The 17,232-nt window shown below is 35.8% G+C and overlaps 1 protein-coding gene across 1 annotated transcript; it reads right to left on the bottom strand.

Moving 5' to 3' along the window:
* Positions 1-1,411: 1,411 nt before the first annotated feature.
* Positions 1,412-3,509, bottom strand: LOC145940245 (uncharacterized). The gene is made up of 5 exons (XM_083045157.1): positions 3,255-3,509; positions 2,732-2,894; positions 2,584-2,636; positions 2,073-2,098; positions 1,412-1,981 (listed from the first exon to the last, which is right to left on the bottom strand). The coding sequence occupies exons 1-5, from the start codon at positions 3,460-3,462 to the stop codon at positions 1,499-1,501; spliced, it is 933 nt and encodes a 310-aa protein (XP_082901283.1). The 5' UTR covers positions 3,463-3,509; the 3' UTR covers positions 1,412-1,498.
* Between the last annotated feature and the right edge of the window lie 13,723 nt (positions 3,510-17,232).

The following is a 17,232-nucleotide window of genomic DNA, read 5'->3' as shown; positions in this document are numbered from 1 at the left end:
GCTATTGATTTTGTTTTTCTTTAGATTTCTTGCAACGGGGGACCAAGTAACTTCGATTGCATTTGCACATCGAATAGGTGAATCAACTGTGTACAAAATTATTAAAGAAACATGCAGAGAGATAGTAAAAGTTTTAAGTCCTATATATCTAAAGCCACCTAAAAAAGAAGACTGGAAGAAAATAGCTACTGGATTTTGGGATCATTGGAATTTTCCCAATTGCGTAGGTGCGATTGATGGCAAGCATTTTGTCATCAAAGCACCTCCTAATTCTGGCAGTCTATACTTTAATTACAAAAAAAGCTACAGTATTGTATTATTAGCTGCATGTGATTATCAATATAAATTTACAGTAGTAGATTGTGGTTCATATGGCAGCGCAAGTGATGGTGGAATTTTTGCACATTCAGAATTTGGAAAGCGCTTAAAGAATGATGATCTTGATATACCTGTAGAAAATTGTAAGTTACATCTATCAGATATAGAAATGCCTTATTTTTTTGTAGCTGATGCGGCATTTCCTTTATCGAAACGAATTATGCGACCTTATCCTGGACAATTCTTGAATGAGGAAAAATCTATTTTTAACTATCGTTTATCAAGAGCTAGACGTATTATCGAAAATACATTCGGTATTCTGGTCTCAAGATGGAGGATTTTTCAAAAAATTATATGTTTAAGCCCAAAATATATAGATACAATAATAATGGCTGGAATAAACTTACATAATTTTCTAATGACTGAAAATAATGACGTAACAGCTGAAAATACTTATTGTCCTTTAAATTATATAGATACTGAAGACAACACAGGATGTGTTATACAAGGTGCATGGAGATCTAATGTAAATAATGTAAATAATTTGCGACATACTAATATACATAGAGCAGTAAGAGAAGATTATATTCTAAGAGATATTTTATCTGAATATTTTTCATCACCACAAGGTGAAGTACCATGGCAAAAGGAGTACATTCATAGAGGATATAACGCAGATATACTATAAACTTTTTATTGCAATTGTGTTAAACCTGTATTTCATATAAACTTTTTATTTTATACATACGTATTACATATAAAAAAAAAAACAATAAAATGAAACAAATTTTGCTCAAATGACTGTCATAGTAATGTAATAATACTACAAAGCAACACGTATATAAAATAAATTTGAAATGTGTATTAATAAAATCTATTTTTTAAGCTGTAATTTAAAAGTAATGCGTATACGATTCAGTTTCAAACTTATGAAAAACGTTTAACATACATAATATACACAATAAAATAGCAAATATTTTTTTTTCTAGAAAACATTTTAATCACAGTTTAATATAATAATTATAAAATTAAAATCACACTAAATATATGTATTATCTTTGTATAGTAAGAAAAATGTTTTCTTTAACTGTATTTTATATATATGTATAATAAAATATATAATAAAATATTTAATAATGTTACTTTTGTAATATTTTTAAAACTAAAATAAAATTTTGTATTACAGATTATATATGATTTTCATAATGTGACCCTTCACTTGAGATTTTTCAGGTTCCATTATTTTTTTCAGTTGACATGCCACTGCTCTTGCAAAAATTTCATCTTCATCTTTTACATCATACGATATATTTTGAGATTTGTTTTCCAAATGTGATGAAACTACTGATGTTAATTTTAAAAAAGATTCTTCCATTTTATCTGCTGAGGGTGAGCGTTTAATTTTTTTCATAAATCTTTTTGGCCGTTTGGGTGAAATATCTGACGAAGAGTCAAGATATCCTTGATTCAATTCAGATAAAATTTTTCTGTTAGATGATTTTGAATGTGTTGAAACTGGTGTGTCGGATCTGGAATGTAGTGATAGTTTTGAATGTGGAGAAACTAGTTTTTTATTTTGCAAACCTGTTTCTAAATCTTCTAATAAAGAAACTTCATTATCACTTGCATTTGGACTATGCAATAAGAGACAATCATCATCATTCTAAAATGATTCTAAAGAAAATGAATGAAGAGAATAAAAGTGTGTAAATAATAAGTGTGTGTAATAATAATTTATAAAACTAGGTACATACGATGCTAGATTGTGTTGACGATTTTGCTGGACTTACGTAATAGAACAAGTGCTATTTGTTTTTTCGCATTTTGTGCCATGAATGCAGCCTTGATAGCAAGTATAGCAATCCAGCATCGTGTGTATCTGGCTGAAGAAATGGTTTAAGTAGCTTACTATTTTTATTTGACTCGGCTATATTTCTTTGGTATTATTATCACTGGTAATTATTCTCTGGTAATTATTATCACTAAATGAAGATGTGAGATCTGAGTGAAAATAAGAATTAGGTGCACAAGATATTGAACTTTGAGAATTAGGTGCACAAGATATTGAATTTCTAGAAGCTACTGTTGCTTTCGTAGTCTTTGACATTGGTTTGTTAATTATATCATGTTCATTACAATCGGATCTGATTTTGTGATATATTTGATCCTATAATTAAAATTATATTTAAAATAATAATCCATACAGACAATAATTTCTAAATGAATATAACAATTTTTTATTAGCTGTGCTAAATATAAACTCACCTATCTTTTCCGTTGATTCATTTGGATATTTGGAAGTCAAATTTGTTATAGATCTAAATAAAAAAATTTTAATAATTCAAGAATTAAGAATTAAATAAATGTTTCACAAATATAAAATAACCGTAAGAATTTGACTTTAGAAACTTACTTCCTACTTTTAACAAATTTTTTCAAAAAATTCATTTGTTCATACAAATGAAATGTTGGTCTGGTAGTACTTCCACTTCCACTCCTTGTTTCCATTTCTTGTAGTTTTTTTTCACGCGAATATCGTTCACGCAGCCTTGTCCATCTTATTTGACAATCTGAACCTAGAGAAAAAATACAATAATTAATTTATTTAATGTATATATTATATTTAAAAAATAAACGTTTCCCTGATAGTAAAATCTGTTGAAAAACAATTTGTTACAAAAAAAAACAACAATTACACACAATGTCTGTAATTGGCTATTAACGCAATTAACTGTCTTTTTAATGACTATTTTGACAGATTTCTTTTCTGTTAAAATATATAATTACTAAGAAGTAATAATAAGAAAATTTAGGTAGCTAATTAATGTAATTTGTCATCATTTATTTGACGTCAAACTTATGATAAATAATGTCAACTTGCTATTTGGGAAATTAATACATTATAAACATAATATTAATAAAAATGTATTTTATACCTGTTGTGTTTAAAATTCTTCCTATTTCTTCCCAGGAATTGTTTTTTTTATTTACATCCTTAAAATCTTTAGATTCTTTATTGTAAAGATGTGGATATCCTTTAACAAGGTCCACCAATAATGAATCACCCTCTTTTGCATTCTTATCAGTGTTTGCACAAAACATGCTATCATCAAATTGTCTTAATGAATAAGTATTATGATCCATAATTAAAATCTATTAACTATTTCACAAATAACTTTCCTTGCTTTGAGGTTAGCAATGACTGATTGTAGAGAGTCTTCTCTCTAGGACATTCGTGATTGATTTTGATTGGCTGTACATAAACCATATGCATAAGAATTTCATTCTTATGGAATTTTTCATTTCTTATGTTATGCTTATGCCTATGTCTATTCTATGTTATGTAAATCAATATGGCGACTAAATACTCGATGCTCATTGGTCCAGGCGGTCTCATGTTATGCATATGCAGCTATGTCAATTTGTGTGTGATGGCCTTTAGCGTTGAACAAGGACTGACAAAGACAGAGTACTCTATGGCCCGTATTCATAGTCCAATCTTATATTTAAGATCGTCTTAAAGGCCATCGCACACAGATTTCCGTAACTGTAAGCATAAGACGTAATCATAAGCTCGAGAACCAATCAAAAACTAGCTTTGATCTAAATTATTCCGTAAGATCAGAAATAACCATAATCTTAACACGTAACATGAATTTCAGTCGGTTGAAATTTTTACGTACGAAGAATTGTGTACATATATATATATATATATATATATGAGTATTGCTACTAAAAGGTTATGGCACATCTCTATTCTTCTACTCGATTTATGTTTATTGCATGACATATGTATGCATATATCTGATTTATGTATGATTTGATATTTAATAATTTTAAAGAATATTAATATGTAATATATATAAATATATACACATATTTTAGACATAAAATAATTCTTACGTTACGTCTTATGCTTACGGTTATGGAAATTCGTGTGCGATGGCCTTAAGTCCGAGCTTGAGATGCTACGCAGCCATTTGATTGGTTGAATGGGGTCTTAAGTCAACCTCCGACAAGACTTAAGACGATCTTAAATATAAGATCGGATTATGAATACGGGCCTATATGGCAGCTCTCTTTCTATTCCTTTCTCGCTGCCTCTTACGTGCTAGCATATGACTCGCGCGCTCTATTCTTATATCTCTATGATTAAATAAGAAGAAATTAAGATGACAGATTCTGTAATAACAAATCCATCCTATACAGTTCAAGCGTAGACTTTACATGCCAAGATGTGCCTTGTGCGGCCTGAATCGTGTTGTGAAATGACAGACTAAATTCCGATCCATACTCAACCCATGTTTATTTTAAAGAAAATATTTATAAAAAAATATATTAAGAAACAATTATGGCTCCTGCACACAGGACGCAATAAAGCTTGCCACGCGAAAAGAAGCGACGCGGTAGCCAATAAAAGTTGGATCGAGTTCAACTTTTGGTGCGGCGGAAATCTGATTGGCTGCCGCGTCGCTTCTTGACGCGCGGGAAGGTTTATCGCGTTCAGTGATAATTATACAAAATTTATTTAATAGTAAATATATTATTAATTATTAGTAATAAACTTATAATATTTTATTAGTAATAGACTTTATTAGTAATAAATTAATATCAATATTAGCTGTAATAAATTATTAAATTATTTTAAATTAATATTATTAATATTAAATTAATTATTAATAATAGATTAATACTTAATTTATAATAAAAGAGTGATTCAATCGAACATAAGTTCATGAGAAATAGGACTTAATCGCTTTCAGAGCGACCAAATCTGCTTCAGCCAAAAACACCGTATATGTATGTATACATACGTACATGCATTGTATCACATAGAAATATTTCTCCTTTTTCTCTTTTTCTCTTCATATTTCTTTCCTCCACTCTGCCTTTGTCTCTCTTTATCATCAAATGTCTTGCTACATTAAACACATGGAAAGAGAAAGAGAGGAAAGAGAACGAGAGAAAAAAAGAAAAAGAAAGATAAATATTTTCCATACTTTGTATACACACGCACACATGCACTCGTATGTATACAGGGTGTCCCAGAGCATCCTTAACAACGTTCCTGAGGTGATAGAATGGATCGAAATGAACACAAAAGTCTTATATAATTTTGGTAAATTCGTAATAATTATTCAGTTATTAATTAAAATATCTGAGCGAATAAATGATCGGGTGGAAAACGGTAGGCCGAAATCGGTGGGCATATATGATGACTTATTTGTTTACGTCGCTTAGTAACAAAAGCATTATCTGAGCGAGAGACGGAGTCATGCAGCGAGCAGCGAGCAATGACGCCGCGCTGAAAAGTAAGATGATACTTTTGTTACTAAGCGAAATAGACAAATACGCCATCCTACATGCCCACTGATTCCGACCTACCGCTTGCCATCTACTCATTCCCTCAGATATTTTAATTACTAACTCAATAATTATTTGGAATTTAGCAAAATAGTATAATACTTTTTTGTTCATTTCTATCCGTTCTATCACCTCACGAACATTGTTAAGGATGCTCTGAGACGCCCTGTATATAGTACAGTTTTCAAAACTTTTGGTAGATTTCGGGTCAGTCCTGATAGGTTTTTCCTCAAAAGGGTAGTTTTCAAGACGGTCTTGAATAATGCCTATCATCCTGTTTTATATATGTAGAAGATTCTTGATACTAGAGATACTATATCAAAGATCGTTCGATGCGTTAACTATTTCTGATCGGTTCCTGTCCCTTGGGGTATAACCGGAAGTGTGAGAGAGAAAGATATATATAACTGACAAAGAAAGCCTATCCGACCTAACCTGTCACCTGTCAGAAGAAAACAGCCTCTGTTAATCGATTTTTGTATTCTGTTTTTTAAAAAGTAATTTATATAGAATTTTTATTTTTACTTATATAAAGTGGAAGTATATAAATGTGTTAACATTTGCATATTTCCAATCTCAAAAATAATTATTTTTTTTCAAATAAAATAGGTGAATAAATCAGAAATGCCTAATAGTGGCTGTGCTGGTTATTACATTAATACAATTAAAAGAGGTTCAGCAAATGTGATTTCCAAAAGATTCGGAAAGAAAAAAATATGGATCCAGAATATATATCGTATTCTTGCATTTATTCAACAATGAAAATACACCACCATCGAAAACGTCATATCCGATATCCGTTTTTACCTCACGACGGCATATCGGTCGATCTCTGTTATACTATCTTTACTTAATACAACCTTTATGTTGATTAGTTTTATCTAATAATTTGTATATATACTTTAATTTAATAATAAACTTATTGATACCAAAAAAACATGTTTAGATATCTTTGAAAATATTTTCTTAATGTATATATGTATATGACCATTTTTCTTTAAAAATTTTTAAAATTACATATTTAGTTACATATTTAATTACATATTAAATTACATATTATATATTTAATTGTATTTTAATTATACTTTACATTATACTTGTGCGTGTCAACAAGATCAGTCGTATATTTGTTACTCATTTATTTTTTATGTTTCTCATATAAATATATGTATATGTATAACATTTTTAAAAAAATAAAAAAAATTTAATAATTTTTTAAAAATATATAGTAATACAAAAAAAGTAGAAATACAAAAGAACATATTTAAGGTTTCAAGTTCATGAATATAACATATATTTTATAATACTGCATACATAGAAACTACATGTAGGTACTGCGACGTCTTTTTCTCCCGACTCGATTAAAAGCCGGAAGAACGGAGCTTGGCCGTCGTCAAAACACAGGGGTTTTAATGTTTCACGCGGCGGAACTAAGCTCGGGGTCGTCCCGCGCGTGCCGCAGCAGAACGCCAGCCGTGCTATTCGCGAGAGACTAGTTTTGGGCGCCAGACGCGGTCTTTCACGCATCAAACCACAAATCGCGAACCCAACGCAAAGTTTTGGCCGGGAATCCCGCTACGGGCTAACTAGCTCGCCTAACGGCAGAGGGGCAGGGTGTGGTTGCCGAAATTGCTCTAACGGAAGGAAATTACACTCTTTTCGCGATGTGATGAACACAGAAATGACGACACAGACATTTAAGTTGACAGTACTAAAGAAAAGCAGTACGCGATTTAGTTAAGCAAAGCAAAATAATGAAGTTTATTATAAACCAATGTAATAGAAATAAATATAAAAGAAAAATATAATAGCGGATGATAATCAGAGAAGAAATTTAATAACAAAAGATAATAAATAAAAGTTGAAGATAACAAAATATAACTGGAACTGATATTAATAATGACGTATAATGGAAAACGATAAAATTAATAAAGAAATGACTATAAAGACGGAAGATCATATACAAGACACAATAAATCCAAAATGCTATACAAAAGAAAATATTTCGACGATAGAACACAGAGTTATATCCGCGACAAGCTTAAGTCCGAGATACGCGCATCGATAGCATAAAAGAATGCGAAAGAATAACCACGACCATACAAATAGACATTGTCGAACTGACTTAGATCGCGAACAATCGGAAGTTCAGATGAGCGACGAGACTGGAGAGTGATACAATATCTGGATTAATCTATTTTTCGCGATCCGACGGGCGAAATTCACCGGTGAATCGAGGGCGCCGGAATCTTTTCCGCGCGCTGTCTCTCTCACTCACGCGCTCGACTACGCTCGCTCTCTCGCTCGTAATCTCTCTCACTCGCGCGCTCGACTGCGCTCGCTCTCTCGCTCGTAATCTCTCTCTAACGCGCTCGCCGGTGGTCGCGAACTGCGTTATCACTCTCTTTATGTCGAATTCCTCCGCGATGAGATTAACACAAGGTGACGTCCGGACACAGCCGGATAACGCATACAACAACGAGATCCGACAAACATACGTACTAACAGAAGTAATATTAGAGAAAGACGCGACAACCGTGTAATATGAGACGCGACATATATGATCGAATCCCAGAGAGACGAAGATTTCGCGTTAATATTATTCACTTGCCCGAAGGTGCAAAAGTACTCGCCGCTTGACGTCGATCGCTCTTACACCAAATAGTTTCCCGAATAAGGCAGAGCCCACGCGACAAAACTTCACTAAATAAGACAATCGCGTCAGAACGGACGAGACTCGGATTAACACCGTGACAGACGTGATAATTATTCGATACGCTTACGAAAGGGTAGCCTCACCGGTACTTCTTCCTTCGACTTGGTCCCTCTTGAGCTCGTCTTTATCGCCAGAATATCTCAGGTCGTCACCCGTCTCGCTAAGTTGAGCGGTCGCACCAATCTGCCGGATCTATCGGCCCGAAAATCGACAGCTGGATCAATGCTGCGCACGCGGGGTGCGTACGCGATAACCAATTACGGCGCCGTGCCGTCTACCGTCGTCGCGCGAGATTAGCAAGGCCGTACGGGGGTTCACAGCACCCCTCGTGATGGTGACAAAATATATTTATTCGCGCGGTATTTGCGTGGGGTTTCGAGGCCCTCGCGACCTCGCGCCGCGGGCCTCCCCGCGGTGGCCTTGTGTCCAGTATCCGACGGAGCGGTAACCCGCGGGAGGAAAGTTATCTTCCCGGTCTGGGCCCTTCCGGCGCCTGTTGTCGGGCGCCTCACTGGATCTCCTGTCAGTAGATTGTCAAGGCCGAATTCCTACGTGACGCTCTGTATTTGCTTCCTTCTTTGTTGTTAGGAAGGGCAGTTCTTACGGTTCTCGGCGGTATGTTTATCTCGCTAATCTCTCCAACCGCGGCTGTCTCTTTCCTGCGACGACAACACCTCTCTCTCTCTTTCTCCAGCGACAATATTCTCTCTCGGTTAGGCTCCCAAAAATAAAGTAAAATACACGCGAATTAGTAACAATTGATACTGTGTTGCTCAGTCTCTCTGGGATTTTCGGTTTCGCTCTCTCTCTCTCGCTCTCTCGCGATTGGCGTGACCGCTTGGCTTTTTGCCCCGCGATTAGGCTGGGGCGGACGCGCGTCGTGACGACCACGTCACAGTACATACATTAAGAAAATATTTCCAAAGATATCTATACATGTTTTATTCATATCTATAAATTTATTATTAAATTAAAGCATTTATACAAATTATAGATAAAACTTTTCAACATAAAGGTTGTATCAAGGACCTTCAATATAAAACAGGTTGATAGGCATTATTCAAGACCGTCCTGAAAACTGTCATTACGAGGACAAAACTTTCAGGACTGACCTGAAAACTGCCAAAAGTCCTGGAAACTGCCATTTCATCATTGAAAGTGGACCGAAAACTGCCGTTTTATATACATATATATATACATATACATACAAATAAAGTAGTTACAGAAAAATTACTCTATTCATTTCTATGACTATAAATTCCTTTTACGACTATCTCATCTTCTTTCTATCATATTTTTCTTTTATTAACCGTTTCATTAACTCATAAGAACATTAGCGACAATAATAATCATAAGCAATATTATATTACATTTTCTATAATTATATTCTATAGCTATATATATATCCCTTATATATTATATTATTAATAGCCCATATATACAGGGTGTCCCATTTTAAAAAACGCACCTCGATAATTCTTTAACGAAGCATTTTCAGCAAAAATGTTTCAGACAAAAGTTGTATGGTTTCGAGGGGGACATAAGATGGTGTCATTAATTTGACCTTGAATAGTCATTTGAAGGTCACGTGAAGATCATCGATGTTTTCTTAAATGGAACCCCCTATTTTTTATTATATATTCTTGTAACCCTTGTCGAGACGTTTTCAAAACACTATCTATGTGGGTCTTTTGCGCTAGCCGTTCCCAAGATACGAAGCGTCAAAGTTGATATATCATCGGCATTCGTATTATCCGATGTACACCGCGGGGAGGTTGTTCAGTCGAATTTGTACATCAAGTGGCTCTAAAAAAGCAGACTTTGTATGTGTGTAGGGACACCCTGTATATATATTTTACAAGAATCTTAAAAAGAGCCATTTTCCCTTTTTATTTTTACTTTCTTTTCGTTCTCTCATAGTCACTTACTCACCGGTTGTAAAATAAAAAAAAAGGAGGAGAGAAAAATGCCGGTATACCATCGCCTCTTGTGGACCCCTGAAATAAAAGGAGAAGAATACCACGGACCCATCGATGGAGTAAAACCGAGTGACTACCTCGAAGCACACGAATACCTCATGGAACTCAGATGCGTAATGGCACTAGAAGAACAGCTTTACCAAAACATTAATAACAGCTACAAAATCTGTACCACGTGTTATAACAATATACAGGACGAATACAAGAACACATACGTATTTGTGGCGCCACACAACCTAGTGCACAAAGACTCAGCCGACCATCAAACTCATTGCGTCTATTGCAATAAAAGAATTGTACAGATAAAATCCGCACACGAATGCAGAGGTTGCATCGAAGAATACCTGCATACTCCCAGAGACTACCTAGACGAAGGATGGGGATCAGAAGTAATCCAACGATGGCAAGAAGAGTAAGAGGCACAAATAAACTACGAACTGATAGGTGAAGAAATCATATGCCGAGATAACTTAACAATAATAGTAAAGAATCGCTACGTCCTGTGGACTCCACGATTCTTTTCTATCGGAGAACGCAAGGCGATATTTTAAACATCACAGTCGCGCAAATAAACCGACGATCTGGCAGGCGATGCAAACATATTCCGAGACAGCTTTATCGCAAAAGTAACAGAATATATACAGAACTAGAGAAGTATACAGATCAACTCACAAAATTCAACTGTAACTCATCATATTCTAAGAAGTTAAACGAAACCAACACTTGGAAAGACTAATAAAATTTTAGAAGAAAGACTAACAACGATAAGCAATTCTAAACAATTCTCGGCTGACAGATCGTCGTTACGCGATATCTGTCTAAGATAAGATCGAGAGGTAATATACATATCAACCACACTTGATAGCAACAAATTCTCCATTGGTCGAAACATAAGGGCCTAAACAGAGCCCTGACCAATCACGACAATTGTAAAATTAAAAGAGACGCCTCCGGGACCTAAAGGGCGTCATTGAAAAATTTCCTATTCGTCAGGAAATGTTAATAAACGAATGGAGAGGAGGAGCAAGAAGGTTTATATACCCGCGATATCCCTCGAGAGAGCAGATTTTACTCCGAACTTTCGAGCGCAGTTTGCCGTGCACAAGCTCATATTTAGACTCTTCGGACTTTTATACACTTTCAATTTCGAAATCCGGTTTCAACTCAAATTCCGACGTTCGTTAGAGTGCAAGTGAAAGAACATAGTGCAAGTCCGGAAGACCACACAACCAGACTAGAACCCAGCAGCCATTATTAACAACGCACTCCACTAACAATAAGTCAAGACATGTATAACAAAAAGAGAAAAACATAAAGTAAAATCATCACCCCGTAATCGAAATAATTCTTGGATTCAAGATAAAGCCATCTTCTTTATCTCCTTTTGCGCATGTCCTATCCTATCCAACCTTAAACCTTTCTCTCCCTCTCTCTCTTTTACCCCGAAAATCACTCAGGATCTCCCGTGATAACGGCGAGATTCATGATTTCACCCGTTCCAAAAATCACTCAGGATCTCCCGTGATAACGGTGAGATCCGTGATTTCGTCCATCCCGAAAAATTACTCAGGATCTCCCGTGATAACGGAGAGATTCGTGATTTCACCTGTTCCAAAAATCACTCAGGATCTCCCGTGATTACGGCAAGATCCGTGATTTCGTCCATCCCGAAGAATCACTCAGGATCTCCCGTGATAATGGCGAGATTCGTGATTTCACCCGTTCCAAAAATCACTCAGGATCTCCCGTGATAACGGCAAGATCCGTGATTTCGTCCATCCCGAAGAATCACTCAGGATCTCCCGTGATAATGGAGAGATTCGTGATACCGTTTCCCATATCTTTCCCCTACTCAACATTATCCAGTCTCTCTTTTCTCTCTCTCTCTCTCTCTCTCTCTCTCTCTCTCTCTCTCTCTCTCTCTCTCTCTCTCTAAAATTATACAAGCGCAAAGAATAAGAAATAGAATTAATAACGACAGAATGGAAAGAGAATAGTATTGCAAGAATTATTTCGAAATTGCACTCCATCGCCTCGATCGATATTTCTTATCGTTCGTCATTCTTAGTAGACGACTTAAGTAAGCGGACTTCGAGAGCTGGAGCAAAGCGTGCGCGAAATCGTCGGAATCGACGCCTGAGGCAAGAAGTGGCTCGGGCTACGGCCGACTCATTCCCGGACGATAGTTCAACCCAGGAACTATTAGAGCGCTTAATTACAGAACATATTAATATAATTAATAAACACAGCGGAAATAGGAACCCTGACACTCCCCATGACCCTCTGATTTCCTCTCCAGAGCCACCGCGCATTCCATCTCCTGCACCTCAGAACCACCCTCCCCCTCCTTGTCTCGATCATTCTCCCCACCTAATATAGAGTGTGACGAAGGTTGCACTTGTCAAGAGGTAGTAGAAATCCCCTTTATTTATAACGAAGCCTACTCCTTTTTCAGGAAACACATCGGGCGAATTCCATTCCAACACGAATGAAGATGAATGTTATAGATGACTCCTCTCTAATTTCCCTATACTAGATCTCCCTCTCCCAGAAGGTATTTACACCTGCAGGCCAGACGATCCCGATGAAGAACAGTTTTACAAAATTGTAACGGGAATTCTCCCCGGCACCCTCATCCCTATGTTTACCTCTATCCATCCCTACCCTATCGGATTCCCCGCCGATATCCTCCGCGCCTTCCTTCCCCCCTCCACCGTCGAAATTACCGAACTCTCATAAACTCGCACTCTCTCACACACGCACACACATGGACACAAATTTTATATATCTATTATCGTTTTAAATTATTGTAACAACCAATCGGGACCCTAAAATTTAAACAATAACTGTTTCCCCTCTCTGCCCCGATTGAAGACCTCCGTATCTATGTATCACTCGCGATCCATACACACACACTCACTCATACATAGGAGCATCTATTTCTTTTCTCCGACTAAGAGAGCTACACTATTAGAATAAATAATAATAATAATAATAATAATAACGTATAAGTATAATGATTCTTATGAATCTAATTCTTCTTTTCTCGTTCTTTAAGAGTAAAAATTAATTAATTGTTTTAATATGATGCCTAATACTCTTTAATTAATAGACCCGATCTCGTTACTTCCATTCCTGTAATCCAAGATCGCACAAGGTCCCATCCCGAGCAAAAGAGATTAGATTCTCTTGCCGAAAAGGGACCACCAAGCGAACGGCCCTTTAAATAGAGTAAGAGCGACCTTTCCGATCGTTGACCTATTTGGGCCTAAGCACGTTCGTTCGGGTCGAACAGACGGATAGTCTGCCGTCGTTCGAAATAAGTTTAGTTGCATTCTTCCTTTCGACTCTTCCTTCCGTGAGTCTGGACGTAACACATTTTTAATTATAATAAATATATATATTGTTTTTGCAGTATTACAAGGATATATAAAATCTAATTTTAGTAGCGTTTATAATAACAAATTAAATAAAAAAATTCGCTGTGGATCAATCACAGATAGTACAATAAAGTTGGAGATTCACATTATAAATTTTGTACATAACGATTACTTTAAATATGATATACAGAAAGGAGACAAAATTGAAGTTATAGGAATAATAAGCAATACAGGTACGTATAAGTATTTAATTATATTATCGCTTTAATATAAGATCATGTCCTATTGCAAAAATTAAACAACGTTACACATAGTTACTATTACGTTAAGTAATAAAAAGTTACACGCACAAGTGCAGATATAAACATATCTGTATATACATGTGTGTGTGTATGTATTCATTGTATACATATACTAAAAAGTCGAAAACAAGCTTTTATATATAATTTACAAAAATGTAATGTAATTGTAAACAAATTTATAATTTTATATATTTTTCTACTTTATTATAGAACCTCCATATTTAATAGTAAATTCAATAAAAGATATAGGTAAGATTGATGGGCATATTCTATGCTAGAATTATTGAAAGGAGTACATACTCCAATAAAAAGAAAAATTAATGAAGATGAATCAGTAAATGAAAATTGGCTTCCGGTTCCGGAGTGAGAGTGTGTGACAGGTGTGAGAGTCTGTGGTCAGAGTTCTACGGAAAAAAGGTGGTTGGAAGGAGAGGAGTGAAGAGAGGTGTGTACGGGTGATAGAGAGCAGAAGTGGAGTGAAAGAAAGAAAGGGAGGGCGGTGAGTAGTGATAGTTGGGACAGGATAGGAGGAAGAAAGTAAAGAAGGTTAGGTTGTGACCGGTCTTTAGAGAGTAACGCGTGGTACGTATCACTCACCAGTCCCCAGGTTGCAACGCTTTCGCCAAGTTTCATCGGTCGCCAGGTATTTTAACCAATGGAAATACCAAGGTTTGGTTGTTTGGTAAGTAACGATGGACAACTTTGGCCAAAGATCCTTCTTCGAGCCAATTTCCCTATTTCCTCGATTTAGACTTCCTTCTTTTTCTGTTTCAGGTCGCCGTTGGACATCGATGCACCGCCCGTAGGATCCAGAATCATCGACAGGACAACCATTCACAAGGATGGTCAATTCAACCGATTAGGATTGGGTAAGTATCACAGGTAAGTAACACTTGATTTTTATTGTCACTAATACGTTATATATATTTAATGAAATTATGATTTGTTACAGGGAATCTCAATTAAATTAACTCGCGCTGTTTTACTATGGCAGGTAATAACGCGGTTACAATTCTCGCACTTATATCACGTCACGTTTCGTTACAAGTTATTTCGCGTTCGCGTCAACGAGCTTGAACGTGTTTTTCTACGCGGTACGAGGGTGTGAGCGGAAGCCCCCATCGCCGAGCGATCCTTACGCGCCGGGATTTGGTGAGACTAAAGCTCTCGAGTCTTCGGATCGCCGCTTCTTATACTATGTCTCCCCACTACTGGGTCACCGGCCAATCCGTGTCCTCCGCGCTGGCAGTCGTTCAGCGCCAATCGCGCGTCAGGCGTCTCGTTATGGTCCGCGCTCGCCGCTTGGTAGTTACCTAGTTATCCCCACCACGCTCGCGCTAGCCAATCATATCATTTCCCTTTTCGCGTTCTTAGCGGACGCTTCGCGTATATTATAATGCTTAAAACTAACTGTACATATATATTTACATATATACACACTTCAATCATTTATTCCTTGAACATAATGCTGATAAATTAATATTATTAATTGACTACAAACCGTGATTATTTTTCACAACTAAAAATAACGTCAATTAATAATTCTAATAAAACTAAAAATAAATAGCATCTGTCTGCTTGCTTTAAATTATAAAATAATTTCCAATCAGTGTCTTTATTCTTCAACACCTGTTTATGATTGGTTTTGCATTACGTTAACTCAAAATAATTTCCTAACTGAATTAATGATTGGAATGTGTCTCAAATATTTATAGGGTTACGTAATTAGAGTTTTATAACGATTCGTCAACTTTCGTTTATTGACCTCGCACTGATCATACGGATCGTTCTCTAATTCTTTTCTTTTTATTTTGTTTTCATATTTTCCAATCTCTTCCAACGTTACAAACTTATTCTAATTATTAAAAGATTATTATTAATTATATTACGAACCTCTGTTCGTACGCTCTATCGTGCGTATATTATAATTAATGTTTCAACTCAAAATAACTCTAGGATTTATCTTTCCTTTTAATTCTAAATCAAAATTAATTATTCCTTTTGCGCTCTTATTATTTAAATCAACTTTTACTCTTGCGCATTCTATGATTAGAATCTTATCAAACCTAAAGTTTGCTAAACAAAATAAAAACAACTTATTCTTTTATTCAAAACTCTATCTTTAAATATTTATATTATTTTACATTTTAACTTTATTTAACTTTTTATTCCTTTTCCAATTATAATTTTAATTATAATTCTTTTTTCCTTTTAAACTTTATAATTATTATTTTAAATAAACTTATAACTAACTATATACATTTCTCTCTTTTTATTTACAGGTACCTTGGCTTCACTCCTTGGAAGATCCAGGTCTCGGCTCTGCTGCTGAAACGGGAATATTCGAGCTGTGAGCGCCTGTCGGTCGCATACCCCCTTCTTCGGATTCGTCAGATGCCTTGGAAGTTGACGCAGCCGATTTGGATAGCTCGGGTAAGTCCGTTTCATCGTCGTTTTTGTTAAACTTTTCGCCGATTTTACCGCCTTTACCTCTTCTCCAATGTTTTCTGCGTTTTTGGCTTTTAAATTTGCAGATGATGTCGTCTTCTTCATCGGATGGTTCCTCAATGTACGAAGTTCTTTTTGCGTGTTCGCTTCGTCTCCTCTTTCTTCTTTCGGTCAATCTCAAGAGATTCAAGTACTATTTTTAATTCTCTCGGAACTTCTTTGACCATTTGCATGTCTTTGAAAATTAGTTTGGATTTTAATGCGAATTTTTTCTTTTCGTCGCTTTTTCCGGTAATCGTTGTCTGTCTCGATGTATTCGAAACAGAGTCGCTGTCAGATCTGACTGTTTCCGAATTTGCGTCGATTTCGATCTCTGGTTCAGCTGTTGAAGTGGATGGAATTTCATTCTGCTGACTCACATTGATTTGATTTTCATCTTGTGATAATGTTCTCAGATCGATTATTCTTCTACCGCCTTCGACTTCCGTATTCGAGTTTTTCATCTCGCATACGATTAGCTTAGTCGCCCACGGTGCTTCGCATCTTGATGTTATTGTCGAATCTACGATATCTTTAGTGATTCGAATGTTCTTGTCTTTAATTTTTTCTTGATTTGCACTCGATCTTACCGTGGTGCTGGTCGTCACGGAGATTGTTGTGCCGTCATCCTCCTTTACAAAGATGAATTTGTCAATTGTAGTTTCGGTGCGATGTGAACTTCTATC

The sequence above is a fragment of the Prenolepis imparis genome, unplaced genomic scaffold (genome assembly GCF_030444845.1).
Source record: "Prenolepis imparis isolate NDT839.2.m4 unplaced genomic scaffold, iyPreImpa1.0 SCAF_9, whole genome shotgun sequence".
NCBI classification, from domain to species: Eukaryota; Metazoa; Arthropoda; class Insecta; order Hymenoptera; family Formicidae; genus Prenolepis; species Prenolepis imparis.
Note: the sequence above shows the minus strand (reverse complement) of the source record. Positions and strands in the feature narration are given on the sequence as shown.